Below are 21,526 nucleotides of genomic sequence, written 5' to 3' on the forward strand. Positions count from 1 at the left end.
ATCAGTCTGGTGAACCTTCGCTGCACTCTCTCAATAGCAAGAACGTCCTTCCTCAGATTAGGAGACCAAAATGGAACACAATATTCCAGGTGAGGCCTCAACAAGGCCCTGTACAACTGCAGCAAGACCTCTCTGCTCCTATACTTAAATCCCCTCGCTATGAAGGCCAACATACCATTTGCCGCCTTCACCGCCTGCTGCACCTGCATGCCAACTTTCAATGACTGAACCATGACACCCACATCTCGTTGCACCTCCCCTTTTCCTAATTTGCTGCCATTCAAATAATATTTTGCCTTCATGTTTTTGCCACCAAAGTGGATAACCTCACATTTATCCACATTATACTGCATCTGCCATCCATTTGCCCACTCACCTAACCTGTCCAAGTCACCTTGCAGCCTCTTAGCGTCCTCCTCACAGCTCACACCGCCACCCAGCTTAGTGTCATCTGCAAACTTGGAGATATTACACTCAATTCCTTCATCTGAATCATTAATGTATATTGTAAATAGCTGGGACACTCCACTGGTCACTGCCTGCCATTCTGAAAAGGACCCGTTTATCCCGACTCTCTGTCTGCCAACCAGTTCCCTAACCATGTCAATACATTACCCACAATACCATGTGCTTTAATTTTGCACACCAATCTCTTGTGTGGGACCTTGTCAAAAGCCGTTTGAAAGTCTAAATACACCACATCCACTGGTTCTCCCTTGTCCACTCTGCTAGTTGCATCCTCAAAAAATTCCAGAAGATTTGTCAAGCATGATTTCCCTTTCATAATGCCATGCTGACTTGGACCGATCCTGTCACTGCTTTTCAAATGCGCTGCTATTTTATCTTTAATAATTGATTCCAACATTTTTCCCACTACCGATGTCAGGCTAACCGGTCTATAATTACCCGTTTTCTCTCCCACCTTTTTTTAAAAGTGGGGTTACATTAGCTACCCTTCAGTCCATAGGAACTGATTCAGAGTCGATAGAATGTTGGAAAATGATTACCAATGCATCCACTATTTCTAGGGCCACTTCCTTAAGTACTCTGGGATGCAAACTATCAGGCCCCGGGGATTTATCGGCCTTCAATCCCATCAATTTCCCGAACACAATTTCCCAGCTAATAAGGATTTCCTTCAGTTCCTCCTTCTCACTGGACCATCGGTCCCCGAGTATTTCCGGAAGGTTATTTGTGTGTTTTCCTTCGTGAAGACCGAACCAAAGTATTTGTTCAACTGGTCTGCCATTTCTTTGTTCCCCATTATAAATTCACCTGATTCTGACTGCAAGGGACCCACCTAATCTTTTCCTCTTCACATATCTATAGAAGCTTTTGCAGTCAGTTTTTATATTCCCAGCAAGCTTCCTCTCATACTCTATTTTCCCCCTCCGAATTAAACCCTTTGTCCTCCTCTACTGAATTCAAAAGTTCTCCCAGTCCTCAGGTTTGGTGCTTTTTTTGGCCAATTTATATGCCTCTTCCTTGGATTTAACATTATCCCTAATTTCCCTTGTTAGCCACGGTTAAGCCACCTTCCCCGTTTTATTTTTACTCCAGATAGGGATGTACAATTATTGAAGTTCATCCATGTGATCTTTAAATGTTTGCCATTGCCTATCCACCGTCAACCCTTTAAATATCTTTCGCCAGTCTATTCTAGCCAATTCACATCTCATACCATCGAAGTTACCTTTCCTTAAGTTCAGGACCCTAGTCTCTGAATTAACTGTGTCATCCTCCATCTTAATAAAGAATTCTACTACATTATTGTCACTCTTCTTTAAGGGGCCTCACACAACAAGATTGCTAATTAGTCCTTTCTCATTACACATCACCCAGTCTAGGATGGCAGCTCTCTTGTTGGTTCCTCGACATATTGGTCTAGAAAACCATCCCTAATATTCTCCAGGAAATCCTCCTCCACCGTATTGCTACCAGTTTGGTTAGCGTAATAAATATGTAGATTAAAGTCACCCATGATAACTGCTGTACCTTTAGTGCAGACATCCCTAATTTCTTGTTTGATGCTGTCCCCAACCTCACTACTACTGTTTGGTGGTCTGTACACAACTCCCAGTAGCGGCTTTCTGCCCTTTGGTATTCCGTAGCTCCACCCATACCGATTCCACATCATCCAAGCTAATGTCCTTCCTTACTATTGCGTTAATTTCTTCTTTAATCAGCAACGCTACCCCACCTCCTTTTCCTTTCTGTCTATCCTTCCTGAATGTTGAATACCCCTGGATGTTGAGTTCCCAGCCTTGGTCACCCTGGAGCCATGTCTCCGTAATCCCAATTATATCATATCCATTAATTGCTGCCTGCGCAGTTAATTCGTCCACCTTATTACGAATACTCCTCGCATTGAGGCACAGAGCCTTCGGGCTTGTCTTTTTAACACCCTTTGTCCCTTTAGACTTTTGCTGCAATGTGGCCCTTTTTGATTTTTGCCTTGGGTTTCTCTGCCCTCCCCTTTTACTTTTCTTCTTTCTATCTTTTGCTTCTGCCCCCATTTTACTTCCCTCTGTCTCCCTGCATAGGTTCCCAACCCCCTGCCGTATTAGTTTAACCCCTCCCCAACAGCACTAGCAAACACTCCCCCTAGGACATTGGTTCCGGTCCTGCCCAGGTGCAGACCGTCTGGTTTGTACTGGTCCCACCTCCCCCAGAACCGGCTCCAATGTCCCAGGAAAAGGGTAACTGAAGGCTCACTGCAGACTCGCTTATCCTGAGTCTGCTTAGTTACCTCACAAGACCCCACTCGCTCACTGGGGTTCCCCCCGCTGAACTGCTCATGAAAAGGGCACTTAAGACCAGGCTCTCGTTAGTCCACCCTGATCTACAAGAACAGGTAGAGAGCAGGCGGCTTCAACAGAATACATATCATGATCACGCAAATGTGTCACGCAAAATTGAGATAAATGATCCTGTATTTGTGTTGAACTATGAACAAGGTCCCAAGTGGCTTCCTGGCACTGTTTTTGCCAAAGAGGGGAGTCGGGTGATTGTGGTCAAACTCTCAAATGGACTCACCTGCAGGAAACACTTGGACCAAACCAAACTCAGATTTACGGACTATCCAGGGAGGGTGAGGTGGGGGAGGTGGGGGAGGGGGAAGGATAGGGTGAGATGGGGGGGTGGGAGGGATAGGGTGCGGGGGGGAGGGTGAGGTGGGGGAGGGGGAGGGATAGGGTGAGATGGGGGGGGTGGGAGGGATAGGGTGAGGTGCGGGGGGGAGAGGGTTGGGGGGGGAGGGATAGGGAGGGAGAGGGCGAGGTGGGGGGAGAGGGTGAGGGATAGGGAGGGAGAGGGTGAGGTTGGGGGAGAGGGTGAGGGATAGAGAGGGTGAGGTGGGGGGTGGGGGAGAGGGTGAGGGATAGGGAGGGAGAGGGTGGGGATAGGGAGGGAGAGGGTGAGGTGGGTGGTGGGGGGAGAGGGAGAGGGTGAGGTGGGGGAGAGGGTGAGGGATAGGGAGGGAGAGGGTGGGGATAGGGAGGGAGAGGGTGAGGTGGGGGGTGGGGGGAGAGGGAGAGGGTGAGGTGGGGGAGAGGGTGAGGGATAGGGAGGGAGAGGGTGAGGTGGGGGGAGAGGGTGAGGGATAGGGAGGGAGAGGGTGAGGTGTGGGGAGAGGGTGAGGTGGAGGATGCGAGTGGGGTTCGCGAGGGATGGATGGAGATGTGGGACGGTGTGAGGCGGATTACCACAAATCTCTCTGGATGGGATCTATTCTTGTTTATCAATCTGTTCAGGACTTTTTAGTAATTATTTTTTCTTTTTCTCATGATTCCACAAAGAAAGATGTTTTCAGTCAAGATAAACTGACTCTCTCAAGTAGTCAGTTGCTTCCGAAAAAAGACGAGCTGAAGATGTTAAAACGAGGTACGTTTATCTGCAGCTTGTGTTGGTGTCTGGGATGTGGGCTAACGGTACGTGACCTCATTATTCTCCCTCCCACAAGACCCAGGAGGCTGCAGCGGGCGGACGATTGAGTGTGACACAGGCCATCGGGAGCAGTGATTCAATCGTTCTGCTTTACCGAGATGGGGAGAAGTATTTCTCACACGGTGACCAGGAAAAGGGATGATGATGCTCTTGTATAATCCCAACGGGCTGGGCTGGGTGTTTATGTTATCAGCAGGATATATGATTACAGGTACGACTAGTTACAGGTGGGTTACATAAGGACTGTGAGTGAGTCACTGTTCTTGGTGAGCCATAGGAGGATTGGAGTGTTACCTGTATTACCATTGTATTTTCAGTGCGTTACTATTAGTTACCAAACTCTTTCCTCGCCCCCTCGCTTTGTTCTCTCCTCCCTCAGTTTCTCCCTCCCCATCCCACCCCTTCCCACACCACCTCAGCCCACACACACCACACCCCGTACACCCCGTGTCACACTGGCCCAGTGAGTTCACTGGTGTCGGCGTGTCACACTGGCCCAGTGAGTTCACTAGTGTTGTCACATTAGCCCAGTGAGTTCATTAATGTTGGTGTGTCACACTGGCCCAGTGAGTTCACTAATGTTGGTGTGTCACACTGGCCCAGTGAGTTCACTAGTCTTGTCACGTTAGCACAGTGAGTTCATAGTGTTGTGTCAAGCTGGCCCAGTGAGTTCACTAGTGTTGTGTCACACTGGCCCAGTGAGTTCACTAATGTGTCACACTGGCCCAGTGAGTTCACTCATGTCGGTGTGTCACACTGGCCCAGTGAGTTCACTAGTGTCAGTGTGTCACACTGGCCCAGTGAGTTCACTGGTGGTGTGTCACACTGGCCCAGTGAGATCACTAGTGCTGGTGTGTCACACTGTCCCAGTGAGTTCGCTAGTGCTGGTGTGTCACACTGTCCCAGTGAGTTCGCTAGTGTTGGTGTGTCACACTGGCCCAGTGAGTTCACTAGTGTTGGTATGTCACACTGGCCCAGTGAGTTCACTAGTGTTGGTATGTCACACTGTCCCAGTGAGTTCACTGGTGTTGTGTCACACTGGTCCAGTGAGTTCACTGGTGGTGTGTCACACTGGCCCAGTGAGTTCACTAGTGTTGGTGTGTCACACTGTCCCAGTGAGTTCACTGGTGTTGTGTCACACTGGCCCAGTGAGCTCACTAGTGTTGGTGTGTCACACTGGCCCAGTGATTTCACTAGTGTTGGTGTGTCACACTGGCCCAGTGATTTCACTAGTGTCGGTGTGTCACACTGTCCCAGTGAGTTCACTAGTGTTGTGTCACACGGGCCCAGGGAGTTCACTAGTGTTGTCACGCTAGCCCAGTGAGTTCACTAGTGTAGTGTCACGCTGACCCAGTGAGTTCATTAGTGTTGTGTCACACTAGCCCAGTGAGTTCACTTGTGTTGTGTCACACTAGCCCAGTGAGTTCACTTGTGTTGGTGTGTCACACTGGCCCAGTGAGATCACCAGTGCTGTGTCACACTGGTCCAGTGAGTTCACTAGTGCTGGTGTGTCACACTGTCCCAGTGAGTTCGCTAGTGTTGGTGTGTCACACTGGCCCAGTGAGTTCACTGGTGGTGTGTCACACTGGCCCAGTGAGTTCACTAGTGTTGGTATGTCACACTGTCCCAGTGAGTTCACTGGTGGTGTGTCACACTGGCCCAGTGAGTTCACTGGTGTTGTGTCACACTGGCCCAGTGAGTTCACTAGTGTTGTGTCACACTGGCCCAAGGAGCTCACTAGTGTCGGTGTGTCACACTGTCCCAGTGAGTTCACTAGTGTTGTGTCACGCGGGCCCAGGGAGTTCACTAGTGTTGTCACGCTAGCCCAGTGAGTTCACTAGTGTAGTGCCACGCTGACCCAGTGAGTTCATTAGTGTTGTGTCACACTAGCCCAGTGAGTTCACTTGTGTTGTGTCACACTAGCCCAGTGAGTTCACTTGTGTTGTGTCACACTAGCCCAGTGAGTTCACTTGTGTTGGTGTGTCACACTGGCCCAGTGATTTCACTAGTGTTGTGTCACACTGGCCCAGTGAGTTCACCAGTGTTGTGTCACACTGGCCCAGTTAATTCACTAATGGTATGTCACACTGGCCCAGTGAGTTCACTAATGTTGGTGTGTCACACTGGCCCAGTGAGTTCACTAGTGTCGGTGTGTCACACTGGCCCAGTGAGTTCACTAGTGTCGGTGTGTCACACTGGCCCAGTGAGTTCACTAGTGTTGTGTCACACTGGCCCAGTGAGTTCACTAGTGTTGTGTCACACTAGCCCAGTGAGTTCACTTGTGTTGGTGTGTCACACTGGTCCAGTGATTTCACTAGTGTCGGTGTGTCACACTGGCCCAGTGAGTTCACCAGTGTTGTGTCACACTGGCCCAGTGAGTTCACCAGTGTTGTGTCACACTGGCCCAGTGAGTTCACCAGTGTTGTGTCACACTGGCCCAGTGAGTTTACCAGTGTTGTGTCACACTGGCCCAGTGAATTCACTAATGGTGTGTCACACTGGCCCAGTGAATTCACTAATGGTGTGTCACACTGGCCCAGTGAGATCACTAGTGTTTCTGTGTCACACTGGCCCAGTGAGATCACTAGTGTTGGTGTGTCACACTGGTCCAGTGAGCTCACTAGTGTTGTGTCACACTGGCCCAGTGAGATCACTAGTGTTGGTGTGTCACACTGGTCCAGTGAGTTCACTGGTGTTGTGTCACACTGGCCAAGTGAGTTCACTAGTGTTGTGTCACACTGGCCCAGTGAGTTCACTAGTGTTGGTGTGTCACACTGGCCCAGTGAGTTCACTACTGTTGCTGTGTCACACTGGCCCAGTGAGTTCACTAGTGTTGGTGTGTCACACTGGCCCAGTGAGTTCACTAGTGTTGGTGTGTCACACTGGCCCAGTGAGATCACTAGTGTTGGTGTGTCACACTGGCCCAGTGAGATCACTAGTGTTGGTGTGTCACACTGGCCCAGTGAGTTCACTAGTGTTGTGTCACACTGGCCCAGTGAGTTCACTAGTGTTGGTGTGTCACTCTGGCCCAGTGAGATCACTAGTGTTGTGTCACACTGGCCCAGTGCCCATTTGTGTAGCTGCCAATATTGCAGCAGTAAATTGGACACTTGTTGCCTTTCAGGATCTATTGGTGTGGACAGCAAGATAAGTCGGACGAAAATATTACGGCCAGGAAAGGACAAGCGTTACCTTCTGCATGGACAAGAGGTTCGAGCTCAGCAGTACCCTCTCCTTTCTTCAATGTTATTTCCCTTTTTCCCAACATCGGACGTTGGCTCTCGCTGTAGTTATCGCCTGGCAGCTCCTGACCGTGTCGGTGTGTGAGGGTTTAGTAGTGACTGGGCCTCTGAACGTTTTGCGATTGATGAGACTGAGGGGTCAGTGTTAATGGGAGTGTGTGCGTGATGATTGAAAGTCCCTGGGTCCAGTATCTCTCTCACTGAGTGTAACTGCTCCAGTCTCTGAGTCCTGTATCTGCCTTGCAGGTTCACGAGCACCTGAACCCATTACTTGAATTTGTCGAGCATCGGAACGGCAACGTTTATCTTGCGGGAAACATCTGCCTCATGAGCATGAACCTGACCCGTAAGTGTCTTTCCTCGGTGAGGCGCATGACAAAGAGTGGGTGTTTTGGACCAGGCCTTCGCTTGAAGTTGTCTTCTTTAAATCTGTCCCGGTATATCAAGGGTTAAAAGCGGGCTGCAATCCGTGCAATAATGAGCCGGAACTTGGAGATACATCAGTGGCCATGATTGGCTGTTCCTCACCGCGCCATTCAGGTTCTTCAGTTCAAACACCAACATCTTGTGGCAATTGTTCCAATCTGTGTTCCATGGGCCGCGTCTTCTGAATGGAACATTAGTTACATTCACTTGATCCCGGTGACTGTTCCAAAGATGCGTCTCAGCCAATCAGTGCATCTGCCTTCGCGGGCAGTTAGTCCTGGATTGTGCCAGAACTAAGTCAGAACCTAAGAATTAGGAGCAGAAGTCGGCCACACAACCCCTCGAGCCTGCTCCGCCATTCAGTGAGATTATGGCTGAACTTCGATATCAGCTCCACTTTCCCGCCCGATCCCCATAATCCCTTGATTCGATCGATCTCTGTCTTGAATATACTCAACGACTGAGCTCTCTGGGGCCGAGTATTCCAAAGATTCACCACCCTCTGATTGAAGAAATTTCTCCTCATCTCAGTCCTAAATGGCCGACCCCTTATCCTGAGAGTGTGACCCCTAGTTCTAGCACCTCTTGCCGGGGGTAACAACCTCTCAGCAGATAAGTCCTCTAAGAATTTTATATGTTTCAACGAGATCACCGCTCATTCTTCTAAACTCCAGAGTATCGACCCAATCTACTCAATCTCTCCTCAAAGGACAATCCTCCCATGCCAGGAATCCGTCTGGTGAACCTTTGTTGCACTCCCTCTGAGGCAAGGAGACTGAAAGTATGCACAGTAGTCCAGGTGCAGTCCCACCAAGGCCATCTATAATTGTAGTAAGACTTCCTTACTCTTATATTCCAACCCCCTTGCAGTAAAGGCCAACATACCATTTGCCTTCCTAACTGCTTGCTGTCATCATCATAGGCAGTCCCTCGGAATCGAGGAAGACTTGCTTCCACTCTAAAAGTGAGTTCTCAGGTGACTGAACAGTCCAATACGGGAGCCACAGTACCTGTCACAGGTGGGACAGACAGTGGTTGAGGGAAGGGGAGGGTGGGACTAGTTTGCCGCACACTCCTTCCGCTGCCTGCGCTTGGTTTCTGCACGCTCTCGGCGACGAGACTCGAGGTGATCAGCGCCCTCCCGGATGCACTTCCTCCACTTGGGGCGGACTGGTCTTTGGCCAGGGACTCCCAGGTGTCAGTGGGGATGATGCACTTTATCAGGGAGGCTTTGAGGGTGTCCCTGTAACGTTTCCTCTGCCCACCTTTGGCTCGTTTGCCATGAAGGAGTTCCGAGTAGAGCACTTGCTTTGGGAGTCTCGTGTCTGGCATGCGGACAATGTGGCCCGCCCAGCGGAGCTGGTCGAGTGTGGTCAGTGCTTTGATGCTGGGGATGTTGGCCTGGTCGAGGACGCTAACGTTGGTGCATCTGTCCTCCCAGGGGATTTGTAGGATCTTGTGGAGACATTGTTGGTGGTATTTCTCCAGCGACTTGGTCCATGTCTCTGAGCCATACAGGAGGGCGGGTATCACTACAGCCCTGTAGACCATGAGCTTGGTAGTAGATTTGAGGGCCTGGTCTTCAAACACTCTTTTCCTCAGGCGGCCGAAGTCTGCACTGGTGCACTGGAGGCGGTGTTGGATTGCGTTGTCAATGTCTGCTCTTGTTGATAAGAGGCTCCCGAGGTTTGCCTTCCTAATTGTTTGCTGTACCTGCATATCAACATTCAGTGATTAGTGTACAAGGACACCCAAATCTCTCTCAATTCCCACATTTACTAGTCTCACCTTTTCTGCTTTTCCATTCTTCCTACCAAAGTGGATAATTTCACTCTTCCTCACATTAAACTCCATCTGCCACCTTCTTGCCCAGTTCCTTAACCTGTCCGTATCCCTTTTGCTGCCTCTTTGATTCTTCCTCACAATTTATTTTCCCACCTAGCTTCGTATCATCAGCAAACTTGGATACATTACACTCGGTGCCCTCATCGAAGTCATTAATATAGACTGTAACTAGCTGAGGCCCCAGCACTGATCCTTGCGGCACCCCACTAGTTACACCCTACCATCCCAAAAATGACCCGTTTGTTCCTACTCACTGCTTTCTGTCGGTGAACCAATCCTCAATCCATGCTAATATAGAACCCCAATACCATGAGCCCGAATCTTTTGTAACAACCTCTTGTGTAGTACTTTATCAACTGCCTTCTGAAAATCCGAATATATTACATCCACTGGTTCCCCCTTATCTACTCTGCTAGTTCCACCCTCAAAAAACTCATAGATTTGTTAAACACGATTTCCCTTTCATAAAACCTTGCTGACTCTGCCTAGACATATTCTGATTTTGTAAGTGCCCTTTTACCACTTCCTTCATAAAGGATTCCCGCATTTTCCCTCCAACTGATGTCAGGCTAACTGGCCTATCGAATGGTTCCAGCACAGAAGGAGGCCATTCAGCCCGGCGAGCCTGTGATGGCTCTCTGCAAGAACATTTCAGCCAGTCCCACTCCCTGCCCTTTCCCCGTCGCCCTGAAATGTTTTTTTCCTTCAGGTACTTATCCAATTCTCTTTTGAAAGCCACGATTGAGTCTGCCTCCCCCACCCTCTCAGGCCGTGCGTTCCAGATCCTAACCACTCGCTGCGTAAAAACGTTTTCCCTCGTGTCGCCTTTGGTTCTGCTGCCACTCACCTTAAATCCGTGTCCTCTGGTTCTCCACCCTTCTCCCTCCCTCCTTTCACAGTGGCCTTCCATTTGCTACCTTCCAATCTGCGGCAACCATTCTTCAATCCAGGCAATTCTGGAAGAGCAAAGCACTGCATCCACCATGTGCAGCCACCTCAGTGAGAACCTGAGGGTGTAGGCCATCAGGTCCAGGGGACGGGCCGATGGGGGTTCTGCTGTTGCCAGTGATGACTGGTCTCTTTCTGCATTAGATAATCGCATCACCGAGACTGGTGTGAAGGCTTTCCTGACAATGATTAAAGAGCAGATTCAAAACGCCAAGTTGTGTCCTGACGGCAGAAGCTCGAGCGGACTGCTGCGCCTCTCACTCACGGTGAGTCACCTCGCCGCTCTGCATTACATTCACACCGTGACAGTGCGGGAGAGCGAGGGGAGCGGGGTCAGAGAGCGAGGGGAGCGGGGTCAGAGAGCGAGGGGAGCGGGGTCAGAGAGCGAGGGGAGCGGGGTCAGAGAGCGAGGGGAGCGGGGTCAGAGAGCGAGGGGAGCGGGGTCAGAGAGCGAGGGGAGCGGGGGGTCAGAGAGCGAGGGGAGCGGGGTCAGAGAGCGAGGGGAGCGGGGGTCAGAGAGCGAGGGGAGGGGGGGTCAGAGAGCGAGGGGAGGGGGGGGTCAGAGAGCGAGGGGAGGGGGGGGTCAGAGAGCGAGGGGAGCGGGGTCAGAGAGCGAGGGGAGGGGGGGTCAGAGAGCGAGGGGAGGGGGGTCAGAGAGCGAGGGGAGGGGGGGTCAGAGAGCGAGGGGAGGGGGGGTCAGAGAGCGAGGGGAGGGGGGGTCAGAGAGCGAGGGGAGCGGGGTCAGAGAGCGAGGGGAGCGGGGTCAGAGAGCGAGGGGAGCGGGGTCAGAGAGCGAGGGGAGCGGGGGGTCAGAGAGCGAGGGGAGGGGGGGTCAGAGAGCGAGGGGAGGGGGGGTCAGAGAGCGAGGGGAGGGGGGGTCAGAGAGCGAGGGGAGGGGGGGTCAGAGAGCGAGGGGAGGGGGGGTCAGAGAGCGAGGGGAGGGGGGGTCAGAGAGCGAGGGGAGGGGGGGTCAGAGAGCGAGGGGAGGGGGGGTCAGAGAGCGAGGGGAGGGGGGGTCAGAGAGCGAGGGGAGGGGGGGTCAGAGAGCGAGGGGAGCGGGGCCAGAGAGCGAGGGGAGCGGGGCCGGGGAGCGGGGTCAGAGAGTGAGGGGAGGGGGTGTCAGGAGTGGGCAATTCGGCCCTTCGAGCCTGCACCACCATTCAATATGATCATGGCTGATCATTCAACTTCAGTACCCCATTCCTGCTTTCTCTCCATACCCCTTGATCCCTTTAGCCGTAAGGGCCACATCTAACTCCCTTTCGAATATATCTAACGAACTGGTCTCAACAACTTTCTGTGGTAGAGAATTTCACAGGTTCACAATTCTCTGAGTGAAGAAGTTTCTCCTCATCTCGGTCTTAAATGGCTTATCCCTTATCCTTAGACTGTGAACCCTGGTTCTGGACTTCCCCAACATCGGGAACATTCTTCCTGCATCTAACCTGTCCAATCCCGTCAGAATTTTATATGTTTCTATGAGATCCCCTCTCATTCTTCTAAATTCCAGTGAATATAAGCCTAGTCGATCCAGTCTTTCTTCATATGTCAGTCCTGCCATCCCGGGAATCAGTCTGGTGAACCTTCGCTGCATTTCCTCAATAGCAAGAACGTCCTTCCTCAGAATAGGAAACCAAAACTGCACACAATACTCAAGGTGTGGCCTCACCAAGGCCCTGTACAACTGCAGCAAGACCTCCCTGCTCCTATACTCAATTCCTCTCTCTACGAAGGCCGACATACCATTTGCCTTCTTCACCACCTGCTGTATCTGCATGCCAACCTTCAATGACTGATGTACCATGACACCCAGGTCTCGTTGCGCCTCCCCTTTTCCTAATCTGTCACCATTCAGATAATAATCTGCCTTCCTGTTTTTGCCACCAAAGTGGATAACCTCACATTTATCTACATTATACTGCATCTGCCATGCATTTGCCCACTCACCTAAACTGTCCAAGTCACCCTGCAGCCTCTTAACGTCCTCCTCACAGCTTACACTGCCACCTAGCTTAGTGTCATCTGCAAACCTGGAGATATTACATTCAATTTCTTTGTCTAAATCATTAATATATATTGTAAATAGCTGGGGTCTCAACACTGAACCTTGCGGCACCCCACTAGTCACTGCCTGCCATTCTGAAAAGGACCCGTTTATTCCTACTCTTTGCTTCCTGTCTGCCAACCAGTTCTCTATCCAAGTCAGTACATTACCCCCAATACTATGTGCCTTAATTTTGCTCACCAATCTCTTGTGTGGGACCTTGTCAAAAGCCTTTGGAAAGTCCAAATACACCACATCCACTGGTTCTCCCTTGTCCACTCTACTAGTTACATCCTCAAAAAATTCTATAAGATTTGTCAAGCATGATTTCTCTTTTCATAAATCCATGCTGACTTGGACCGATCCTGTCACTGCTTTCCAAATGCGCTGATATTGCATCTTTAATCATTGATTCCAACATTTTCCCCACTACCGATGTCGGGCTAACTGGTCTATAATTCCCTGTTTTCTCTCTCCCTCTTTTTTAAAAAGTGGGGTTATATTAGCTACCCTCCAATCCATGGGAACTGATCCAGAGTCGATAGACTGTTGGAAAATGACCACCAATGCATCCGCTATTTCTAGGGCCACTTCCTTAAGTACTCTGGGATACAGACTATCAGGCCCCGGGGATTTATTGGCCTTCAATCCCCTCAATTTCCCTAACACAGTTTCCTAACTAATAAGGATTTCCCTCCGTTCCTCCTTCTCACTGGACCCTCGGTCACCTAGTATTTCCGGAAGGTTATTTGTGCCTTCCTTAGTGAAGACAGAACCAAAGTATTTGTTCAACTGGTCTGCCATTTCTTTGTTCCCCATTATAAATTCTCCTGATTCTGACTGCAAGGGACCTACATTTGTCTTCACTAATCTTTTTCTTATTACACTTATTAGCATTATCATGCTCCGTCATCGGTGGCCGTGCCCCAAGCTCTGGAACTCCCTCCCTAAACCTCTCCGCCTCTGGGGACACAGTCCAAGGATAAGGGGTAAGCCATTTGGGACCGAGCTGAGGAGAAACTTCTTCACCCAGAGAGTGGTGAACCTGTGGAATTCTCGACCACAGAAAGTTGTTGAGGCCAATTCACTAAATATATTCAAAAGGGAGTTAGATGTGGCCCTTACTACTCGGGGGAATCAAGGGGTATGGCGAGAAAGCAGGAAGGGGGTACTGAAGTTTCATGTTCAGCCATGAACTCATTGAATGGCGGTGCAGGCTAGAAGGGCTGAATGGCCTACTCCTGCACCTATTTTCTATGTCTCTGTTTCTACACCTCCTCCTTAAGACACTCCTTAAAATCGACCTCTTTACCAAGCTTTTGATCACCTGCTCCACTATCTCCTGAGGTGGCTCGGTGTCAAATTGACCTGTTTTGTCTTCTAACACTGCTGTGAAGCACCTTGGGACGTTTTACTACATTAAAGGTGCTATATAAATGCAGTTTGTTGTTATTCATCCCTTCTTATCCTTTATTTCAATCCATATAGATTCTGTTTCTACCTTAATGTCAATGATGTCCCATTTAGCTGCTGAAATTGTTATCTTTACTGAGTACAGCAACCCCACCTGTCTCCTTTCTAAATACGTTCCATCCTGCTATATTCAACTGCCAGTCCTGCTCTTTATGTAACCATGTTGCTGTTAGCCCCCTACATGTGGTGCCTCTGTATGGGATATTGTATCGTTACCCGAGTAAGATCACTAAGGAGGGGTGGGATGGTGAGAGGGAATAGTGAAACCCCTAGATAGAAGAACATCAGAAATAGGAGCAGGAGTCGGCCATTCGGCCCCTCGAGCCTGCTCCGCCATTTAATACCATCATGGCTGATCCTGATCATGGACTCAGCTCCACTTCCCTGCCCGCCCCCTTATCCCCTTATCGTTTAAGAAACTGTCTATTTCTGTCTTAAATGTATTCAATGACCCAGCTTCCACAGCTCTCTGAGGCAGCGAATTCCACAGATTCACGACCCGCTGAGAGAAGAAATTCCTCCCCATTTCCGTTTTAAATGGGCGACTCCTTATTCTGAAACTAGTTCCAGATTCCCCCACGAGGGGAAACATCCTCTCTGCATCTATCCTGTCCAGCCCCCTCAGAATCTTATACGTTTCAATAAGATCACCTCTCATTCTTCTAAACTCCAATGAGTAGAGGCCCAACCTGCTCAACCTTTCCTCATAAGTCAACCCCGTCATCTCCGGAATCAACCGAGTGAACCTTCTCTGAACTGCCTCCAATGCAAGTATATCCCTCCTTAAATACAGAGACCAAAACAGCACGCACCAATACCGTGTACAGTTGTAGCAGGACTTCCCGATGTTTATACTCTATCCCCCTTGCAATAAAGGCCAGCATTCCATTTGCCTTCCTAATCACTTGCTGTACCTGTACCAGGACAGGTTGAGAAAGTGGTTAAAAAAGCTTACGGGATCCTGGGATTCATGAATAGAGGCACAGAGTACAACGAGGGGAAACATCCTCTCTGCATCTGCACGGTCAAGCCCCCCTTAGAATCTCATAGGTTTCAATCAGATCACCAACAAGATATATTATCAATACCGAGATACAGCTATATTATAAATAGAGATACAGCGCGGTGTGTATATTACAGAGATACAGCACGGTGTGTATATTATAGAGATACAGCACGGTGTGTATATTACAGAGATACAGCGCGGTGTGTATATTATAGTGATACAGCACGGTGTGTATATTATAGAGATACAGCACGGTGTGTATATTATAGAGATACAGCACGGTGTGTATATTATAGAGATACAGCGCAGTGTGTATATTATAGTGATACAGCACGGTGTGTATTATAGAGATACAGCGCGGTGTGTATATTATAGAGATACAGCACGGTGTGTATATTATAGAGATACAGCGCAGTGTGTATATTATAGTGATACAGCACGGTGTGTATATTATAGAGATACAGCGCAGTGTGTATATTAGAGATACAGCACGGTGTGTATATTATAGAGATACAGCGCAGTGTGTATATTATAGTGATACAGCACGGTGTGTATTATAGAGATACAGCGCAGTGTGTATATTATAGTGATACAGCACGGTGTGTATTATAGAGATACAGCGCGGTGTGTATATTATAGAGATACAGCACGGTGTGTATATTATAGAGATACAGCGCAGTGTGTATATTATAGTGATACAGCACGGTGTGTATATTATAGAGATACAGCGCAGTGTGTATATTAGAGATACAGCACGGTGTGTATATTATAGAGATACAGCGCAGTGTGTATATTATAGTGATACAGCACGGTGTGTATTATAGAGATACAGTGCAGTGTGTATATTATAGAAATACAGCACGTTATGTCTCGGGTATTCAGGGCATGCGTATATTCTTGATCTCACTGGTGTTCCGACCCATTTAATTTCAGAAGAACGCTTTTCCTGCAACATGTGAGACCGACACCAGACTTCAGGAACTGATGTTGGCTCGGGACCCCATCGCCAAGCATCGTGTGATCTGTACCCCCGCCCCAATGCACGGTGAATAACCACCCACAGAGTGAACCTGTTGATGCTGCACACCCCCCGATCCCACAGACCCCCCCGACCCCACACACCCCCCCCAACCCCAGACCCCCCCCCTGACCCCACAAACCCCCGACCCCACAGACCCCCCCGACCCCACAGACCCCCCCGACCCCACAGACCCCCCCCGACCCCACACACCCTCCCCAACCCCAGACCCGACCCCACAGACCCCCGACCCCACAGACCCCCGCCGGAGCCCAGAGTCGGATAGGGGTGGCGGGGGGAGCTGACCAGCTGGCTCCAGCTCCCAATTGTCCATTTGTCCCAATTCCCTGACACGATGATCATAATCCGTTCCAATCCTCCGACCGGCCCCACTGCCCACTGACCATCTCACCCATCGTTTCTGATCAAAAATAGGAAATTGTCATCAAAACAAAAAGCGATTTTCAATTAAAATTTTAACTTGTTTTACAACAAGCCTCATTTCTGTTGAGTATTACAACACAATCCCAATCGGTAAGGAGATAACCCATTTCAACATCATTAACAGGGCACAGGATGAAGCTTCTAATAACAGGAGATGATGTACTGGGTTACAATATATAACTGCAATGAAATATCCATCATCAATGGTAGTCCCTGGAACCAGGAGGACTTGTTTCCACATGGGTTCACAGATGTTTCAATAAAGGGCCCGATGTTCCAGTCCTGAACTCCAATTGAGGGGGTTGGAAGCTGCCTGTGGGTGGATTGTTTTAACGTGGGGTGACCGTTGTACACCAGCCACCACACGGGCTTGACCGAGCGAGGTCTTGGTCCAGGGGCAAGGGTGAACCAGGACCTGCTCTCCTGCACGGACCCAGTGCACCCACATATCGCACAGTGTGGGCTGGGCCCGTGCTGCCCCTGGGCTCCGTACCCTCATTCACCGCTCCTCCGCCCCCGATCTCTCCCCGCTCCTCCGCCCCGATCCCTCGCCGCTCCTCCGCCCCGATCTCTCCCCGCTCCTCCGCCCCGATCCCTCGCCGCTCCTCCGCCCCGACCCCTCGCCGCTCCTCCGCCCCGATCTCTCGCCGCTCCCCCGCCCCGATCTCTCGCCGCTCCTCCGCCCCGATCCCTCGCCGCTCCTCCGCCCCGATCTCTCGCCGCTCCTCCGCCCCGATCTCTCGCCGCTCCTCCGCCCCGATCTCTTGCCGCTCCTCCGCCCCGATCTCTCGCCCCTCCTCTGTACCTGGGTCCTGCCGATGTTCCTGTCCACGCTCCAAAACGGCGACCAGAGATTTGATGACATCACCCAGTCACCCATCTCAAAATTGTAGCCCACTTGGAGCAGCTCCCACTGGAGGTTGAAGTGGTAACCCGCTCCAGCTCTTTTATAGCCCGACCTGCGGAGCTGTTCTCTCGCAGGGAGGGGCGCCACGATTATATTATGCAATTATAATCATGCCCTGGAGTATTGTGCACAGTTTGGGTCTCCTTACCTAAGGAAGGATATACTTGACACAGAGGGAGTGCAGCGAAGGTTCACCAGACTGATTCCTGGGATGGGGGGATTGTTCTATGAGGAGAGATTGAGCAGACTGGGCCGATATTCTCTAGAGTTTAGAAGAATGAGAGGTGATCTCATTGAAACACACACAATTCTTACAGGGCTCGACAGGGTAGATGCAGGGAGGGTGTTTCCCCCCGGGCTGGGGAGTCTAGAACCAGGGGTCACACAGTCTCAGGATAAGGGCTCGGCCATTGAGGACTGAGATGAGGAGGAATTTCTTCACTCAGAATCTTTGGAATTCTGTGCCCCAGAGGGCTGTGGAGGCTCAGTGGTTGAGTATATTCAAGGCCGAGACCGATAGATTTTTGTATATTAAGGGAATCGAGGGATATTGTGATCGGACGGGAAAGTGTTGAGGTTGAAGATCAGCCATGATCGTATTAAATGGCGGAGCAGGCTCAAGGGGCCAAATGGCCGACTCCTGCTCCTATTTCTTATGTTCTTATAATTAAAACATGGAATGGTGTACCGGGTTACAATAACAGGAGATGTTTTAACCTTTGCGCAGATTTTGGGGTCGCCTGCAAAGAGTATTGGCACCAGGACCGATCTCCGGGGGATGTCCCGTACCATGTCTCCATTCACAGCAACCGCCTGGCTGGGTAATTGGAGCCCATTCCTAATGCAGCGTTTCAAACCCCTACTGGCACCATGTGTCAGGGACCTTATCCAAGGCTTTCTGAACGTCCAGCTGAACAACATGCACTGGGTTTCCCTCATCCCGACCCCAGTGACTTCCGCATAAAGCTGCCCCCAGTTTGTTAGGCACCAGCTATTTTTTCTAGATACCATGTTGTGAATATGTAATGGTCACTTCCCTTTTGTGCCTCTTTCCCACATCACTGACCACACTCCAAAAGTACTTCATTGGCTGTAAAGCGCTTTGGGACGTCCGGTGGTCCTGAGAGGTGCTATATAAATGCAAGTCTTTTGTCTTTTCTTACAATCCCATCCTGTGCCCCTCTCCCGTTCCTCCCTGCTCTGCCTCTGCTCATCCCCACTCTCCCAAGTGCACCTCCCCTCCCCCTCTGCCCCTCCCACACCCCCTTCCAGCCCCTCCCCCTCGGCCTCTCCCTCTGCCCTGTCCCCTCTACCCCTTCCCCTCTGCCCTTCCTGCTCCCCCTTCTGCCCCCTCCCCACTGAGCACCTCCCCTGCTCTGCCCCTCCCGCTCCCCCAGCCCCTCCTCAAGCGCACCTCTCTCCCTGTGCCCCTCCTGCTCCTTCTTCCCCCTCCCCCTCGGCACCTCCCATCTGCCCCTCCCCACTCCCTCTAGCACCGTCCTGTCAGTACCTCCCCTGTTCTGCCCCTCCCCACGACCCCTACCCTCTGCCCCTCCCCCTCAGCACTTCCCCTCTACCTCTGCCCCTCCCCACTTCCCCTAGCCCCTCCCCCTCTGTACCTCTCCTCTGCCCCTCCCCCTCAGTACCTCCCCTCCTCTACCCCTCCCCCTCAGTACCTCCCCTCCTCTACCCCTCCCCCTCAGTATCTCCCCTGCTCTGCCCCTCCCCACTTCACCTAGCCCCTTACCAAGTGCATCTCTCTCCCGCTGCCCCCCCCCCAGTGCACCTCGATCCCTATTGCCTCTCCCCCTGCTCTCACCGCCCTTGAGTGTCGCTGCCATGGATGGAGATTGTTGCCCTCGTGCGATGCCGTGTCTGAAACACCCAGGGGGCCTCCCGATCCCGCTGGTGTCCATTTGATAGGCTCCAGTTTTCTCACCAACCTCTGTGCTGACCAGGACTCTCTATCAAACGTTTAGGCAGCGGGTACGGAGAAAGCGGCTGGAGGTACCAAGCCTTCAAGGACAGCGGGTAAGCTGAAGTTTAAACGGCCCCGGGGGTATGTGCGCCTGAACTTGCCTCCTTTTCACTGGCGGGTTTCCCGAGCCCCGGGAAACCTGCCAAAAGCATTAAGTTCAAATCCCTTGTTCATTGGCTGAAGATCGCCTTGTTACCGTGTCAGTCTGATGTTAGATGCTGTGCTAATGCCAAGGCCTGTGCTAAACAATCGTACTGCCTCTGGCGAACATGTTCCTCGCACGCAGCCAAACACACTTCCATTCTGCCGCGTTGGAGGTGGGTTACATTCCAGTGTCAGTTCTCCACAACTTTTCATTCCCACCTGACCCAGCTCAGCCAATGTTGGCGAGTTACAATGACCCCGTCTCAGTCCCCACGGGGTTGGAGCACATGAATGAACCCTGCTGCTTGATGCCAACCCCCTCCCTTCCCCAACTGACTTGAACTGTGCCCGCGTTCACACACTTCACACTGGACACCACTCTGGAGGCGGCCGTGATATTCTGAACTCTTCAAACATCCCGTGTGTGGAACAAAGAGGCAAGAGTGCAGAGCGCTGCACTGTATAAAGAAATAAAAGCATATAGCATTCCCTCTCAACTCACAAAGCTGCCAAACCTGGAATCCCAGAACGGTTACAGCACAGGAGGCGGCCATTGGGCCCGTCGAACCCGTGCCGGCTCTCTGCAGGAGCCTCCAGCCAGTCCCACTCCCCCGCCCTTTCCCCGAAGCCCTGAAAATATTTTTCCTTCAGGTACTTATCCAACTCCCTTTTGAAAGCCACGATTGAGTCTGCCTCCCCCACCCTCTCAGGCAGCGCATTCCAGATCCTAACCACTCCCCGGGGCTCAGTCCCACACCGGGCCCCCCTCCCCCTCCCCGGGGCTCAGTCCCACACCGGGCCCCCCTCCCCCTCCCCGGGGCTCAATCCCACACCGGGCCCCCCTCCCCCTCCCCGGGGCTCAGTCCCACACCGAGTGAGACCACTGGGGCAATGCGAGCCATGATTCGAAGGGAAGGGGCCCCTGGTGACATTTGGACCACTCCTCACTTTCGTAGAAATAAAAAATCGGAGCAGGAGTCGGCCATTCGGCCCCTCGAGTCTGCTCCGCCATTCAATATGATCATGGCTGATCCTCTATTCTCACACCATATTCCCACTTTCTCTCCAGACCCCTTGATGCCTTTTGTGTCTCGAAATCTATCGATCTCCCTCTTAAATATATTCAGTGACTTGGCCTCCACAGCCTTCTGTGGTCGAGAATTCCACAGGTTCACCTCCCTCTGAGTGAGAACATTTCTCCTCATCTCAGTCCTAAATTTCCTAGCCCGTATCCTGAGACTGTGACCCCTTGTTCTAGACTTCCCAGCCCCGGGGGAAACATCCTCCCCGCATCCAGTCTGTCCAACCCCGTCACAATTTTATACATTTCAATGAGATCCCCTCTCATTCTTCTAAACTCCAGTGAATACAGGCCCAGTCGACCCAATCTCTCCTCATACGGCAGTCCTGCCATCCCAGGAATCAGTCTGGTGAACCTTCGCTGCACTCCCTCTATGGCAAGTATATCCTTCCTTAGGTAAGGAGACCCAAACTGCACACAATACTCCAGGTGTGGTCTCACCAAGGCCCTGTATAACTGGAGTAAGGCATCCTTGCTCCTGTACTCAAATCCTCTTGCAATGTAGGCCAACGTACCCCATTTGCCCCTAACTGCTTGCTGCACCATGTTTGTTTTCAATGACTGGTGTACAAGGACACCCAGGTCCCTCTGTACATCCACACTTCCCAAGCCGTCACCATTTAAATAATACTTTGTCCTCATGTTTTTCCCACCAAAGTAGATAACTTCACATTTATCCACGTTATACTACATCTGCCATGTGTTTGCCGATTCACATAGAAACAGAGAATAGGTGCAGGAGTAGGCCATTCGGCCCTTCGAGCCTGCACCACCATTCAATAAGATCATGGCTGATCATTCACCTCAGTCCCCCATTCCTGCTTTCTCTCCATACCCCTTGATCCCTTTAGCCGTAAGGACCACATCCAACTCCCTTTTGAATCTGTCTAACGAACTGGCCTCAACAACTTTCTGTGGCAGAGAATTCCACAGGTTCACTCCGTCGACCCGCTGTGTCTTTACATCCTCGTCCCGACTCACAACCCCAGCCAGTTTTGGGTCGTCGGCAAGTGTGGAAGCATGAC

General features: G+C 51.1%; 1 protein-coding gene across 1 annotated transcript in view; it reads left to right on the forward strand.

Moving 5' to 3' along the window:
• Positions 1-16,428, forward strand: part of lrrc71 (leucine rich repeat containing 71) — a 138,345-nt gene extending 121,917 nt beyond the window's left edge. Inside the window, exons 13-17 of the mRNA XM_070868495.1 lie at positions 3,798-3,882; positions 7,070-7,155; positions 7,434-7,533; positions 10,551-10,672; positions 15,863-16,428. Coding sequence (XP_070724596.1) covers positions 3,798-3,882; positions 7,070-7,155; positions 7,434-7,533; positions 10,551-10,672; positions 15,863-15,982 — 513 coding nt within the window. The 3' untranslated portion in view covers positions 15,983-16,428. The remainder of the gene's footprint in view (positions 1-3,797; positions 3,883-7,069; positions 7,156-7,433; positions 7,534-10,550; positions 10,673-15,862) is intronic.
• The last annotated feature ends 5,098 nt before the right edge of the window (positions 16,429-21,526 follow it).

Source organism: Pristiophorus japonicus, chromosome 30, assembly GCF_044704955.1.
Source record: "Pristiophorus japonicus isolate sPriJap1 chromosome 30, sPriJap1.hap1, whole genome shotgun sequence".
NCBI lineage: Eukaryota > Metazoa > Chordata > Chondrichthyes > Pristiophoridae > Pristiophorus > Pristiophorus japonicus.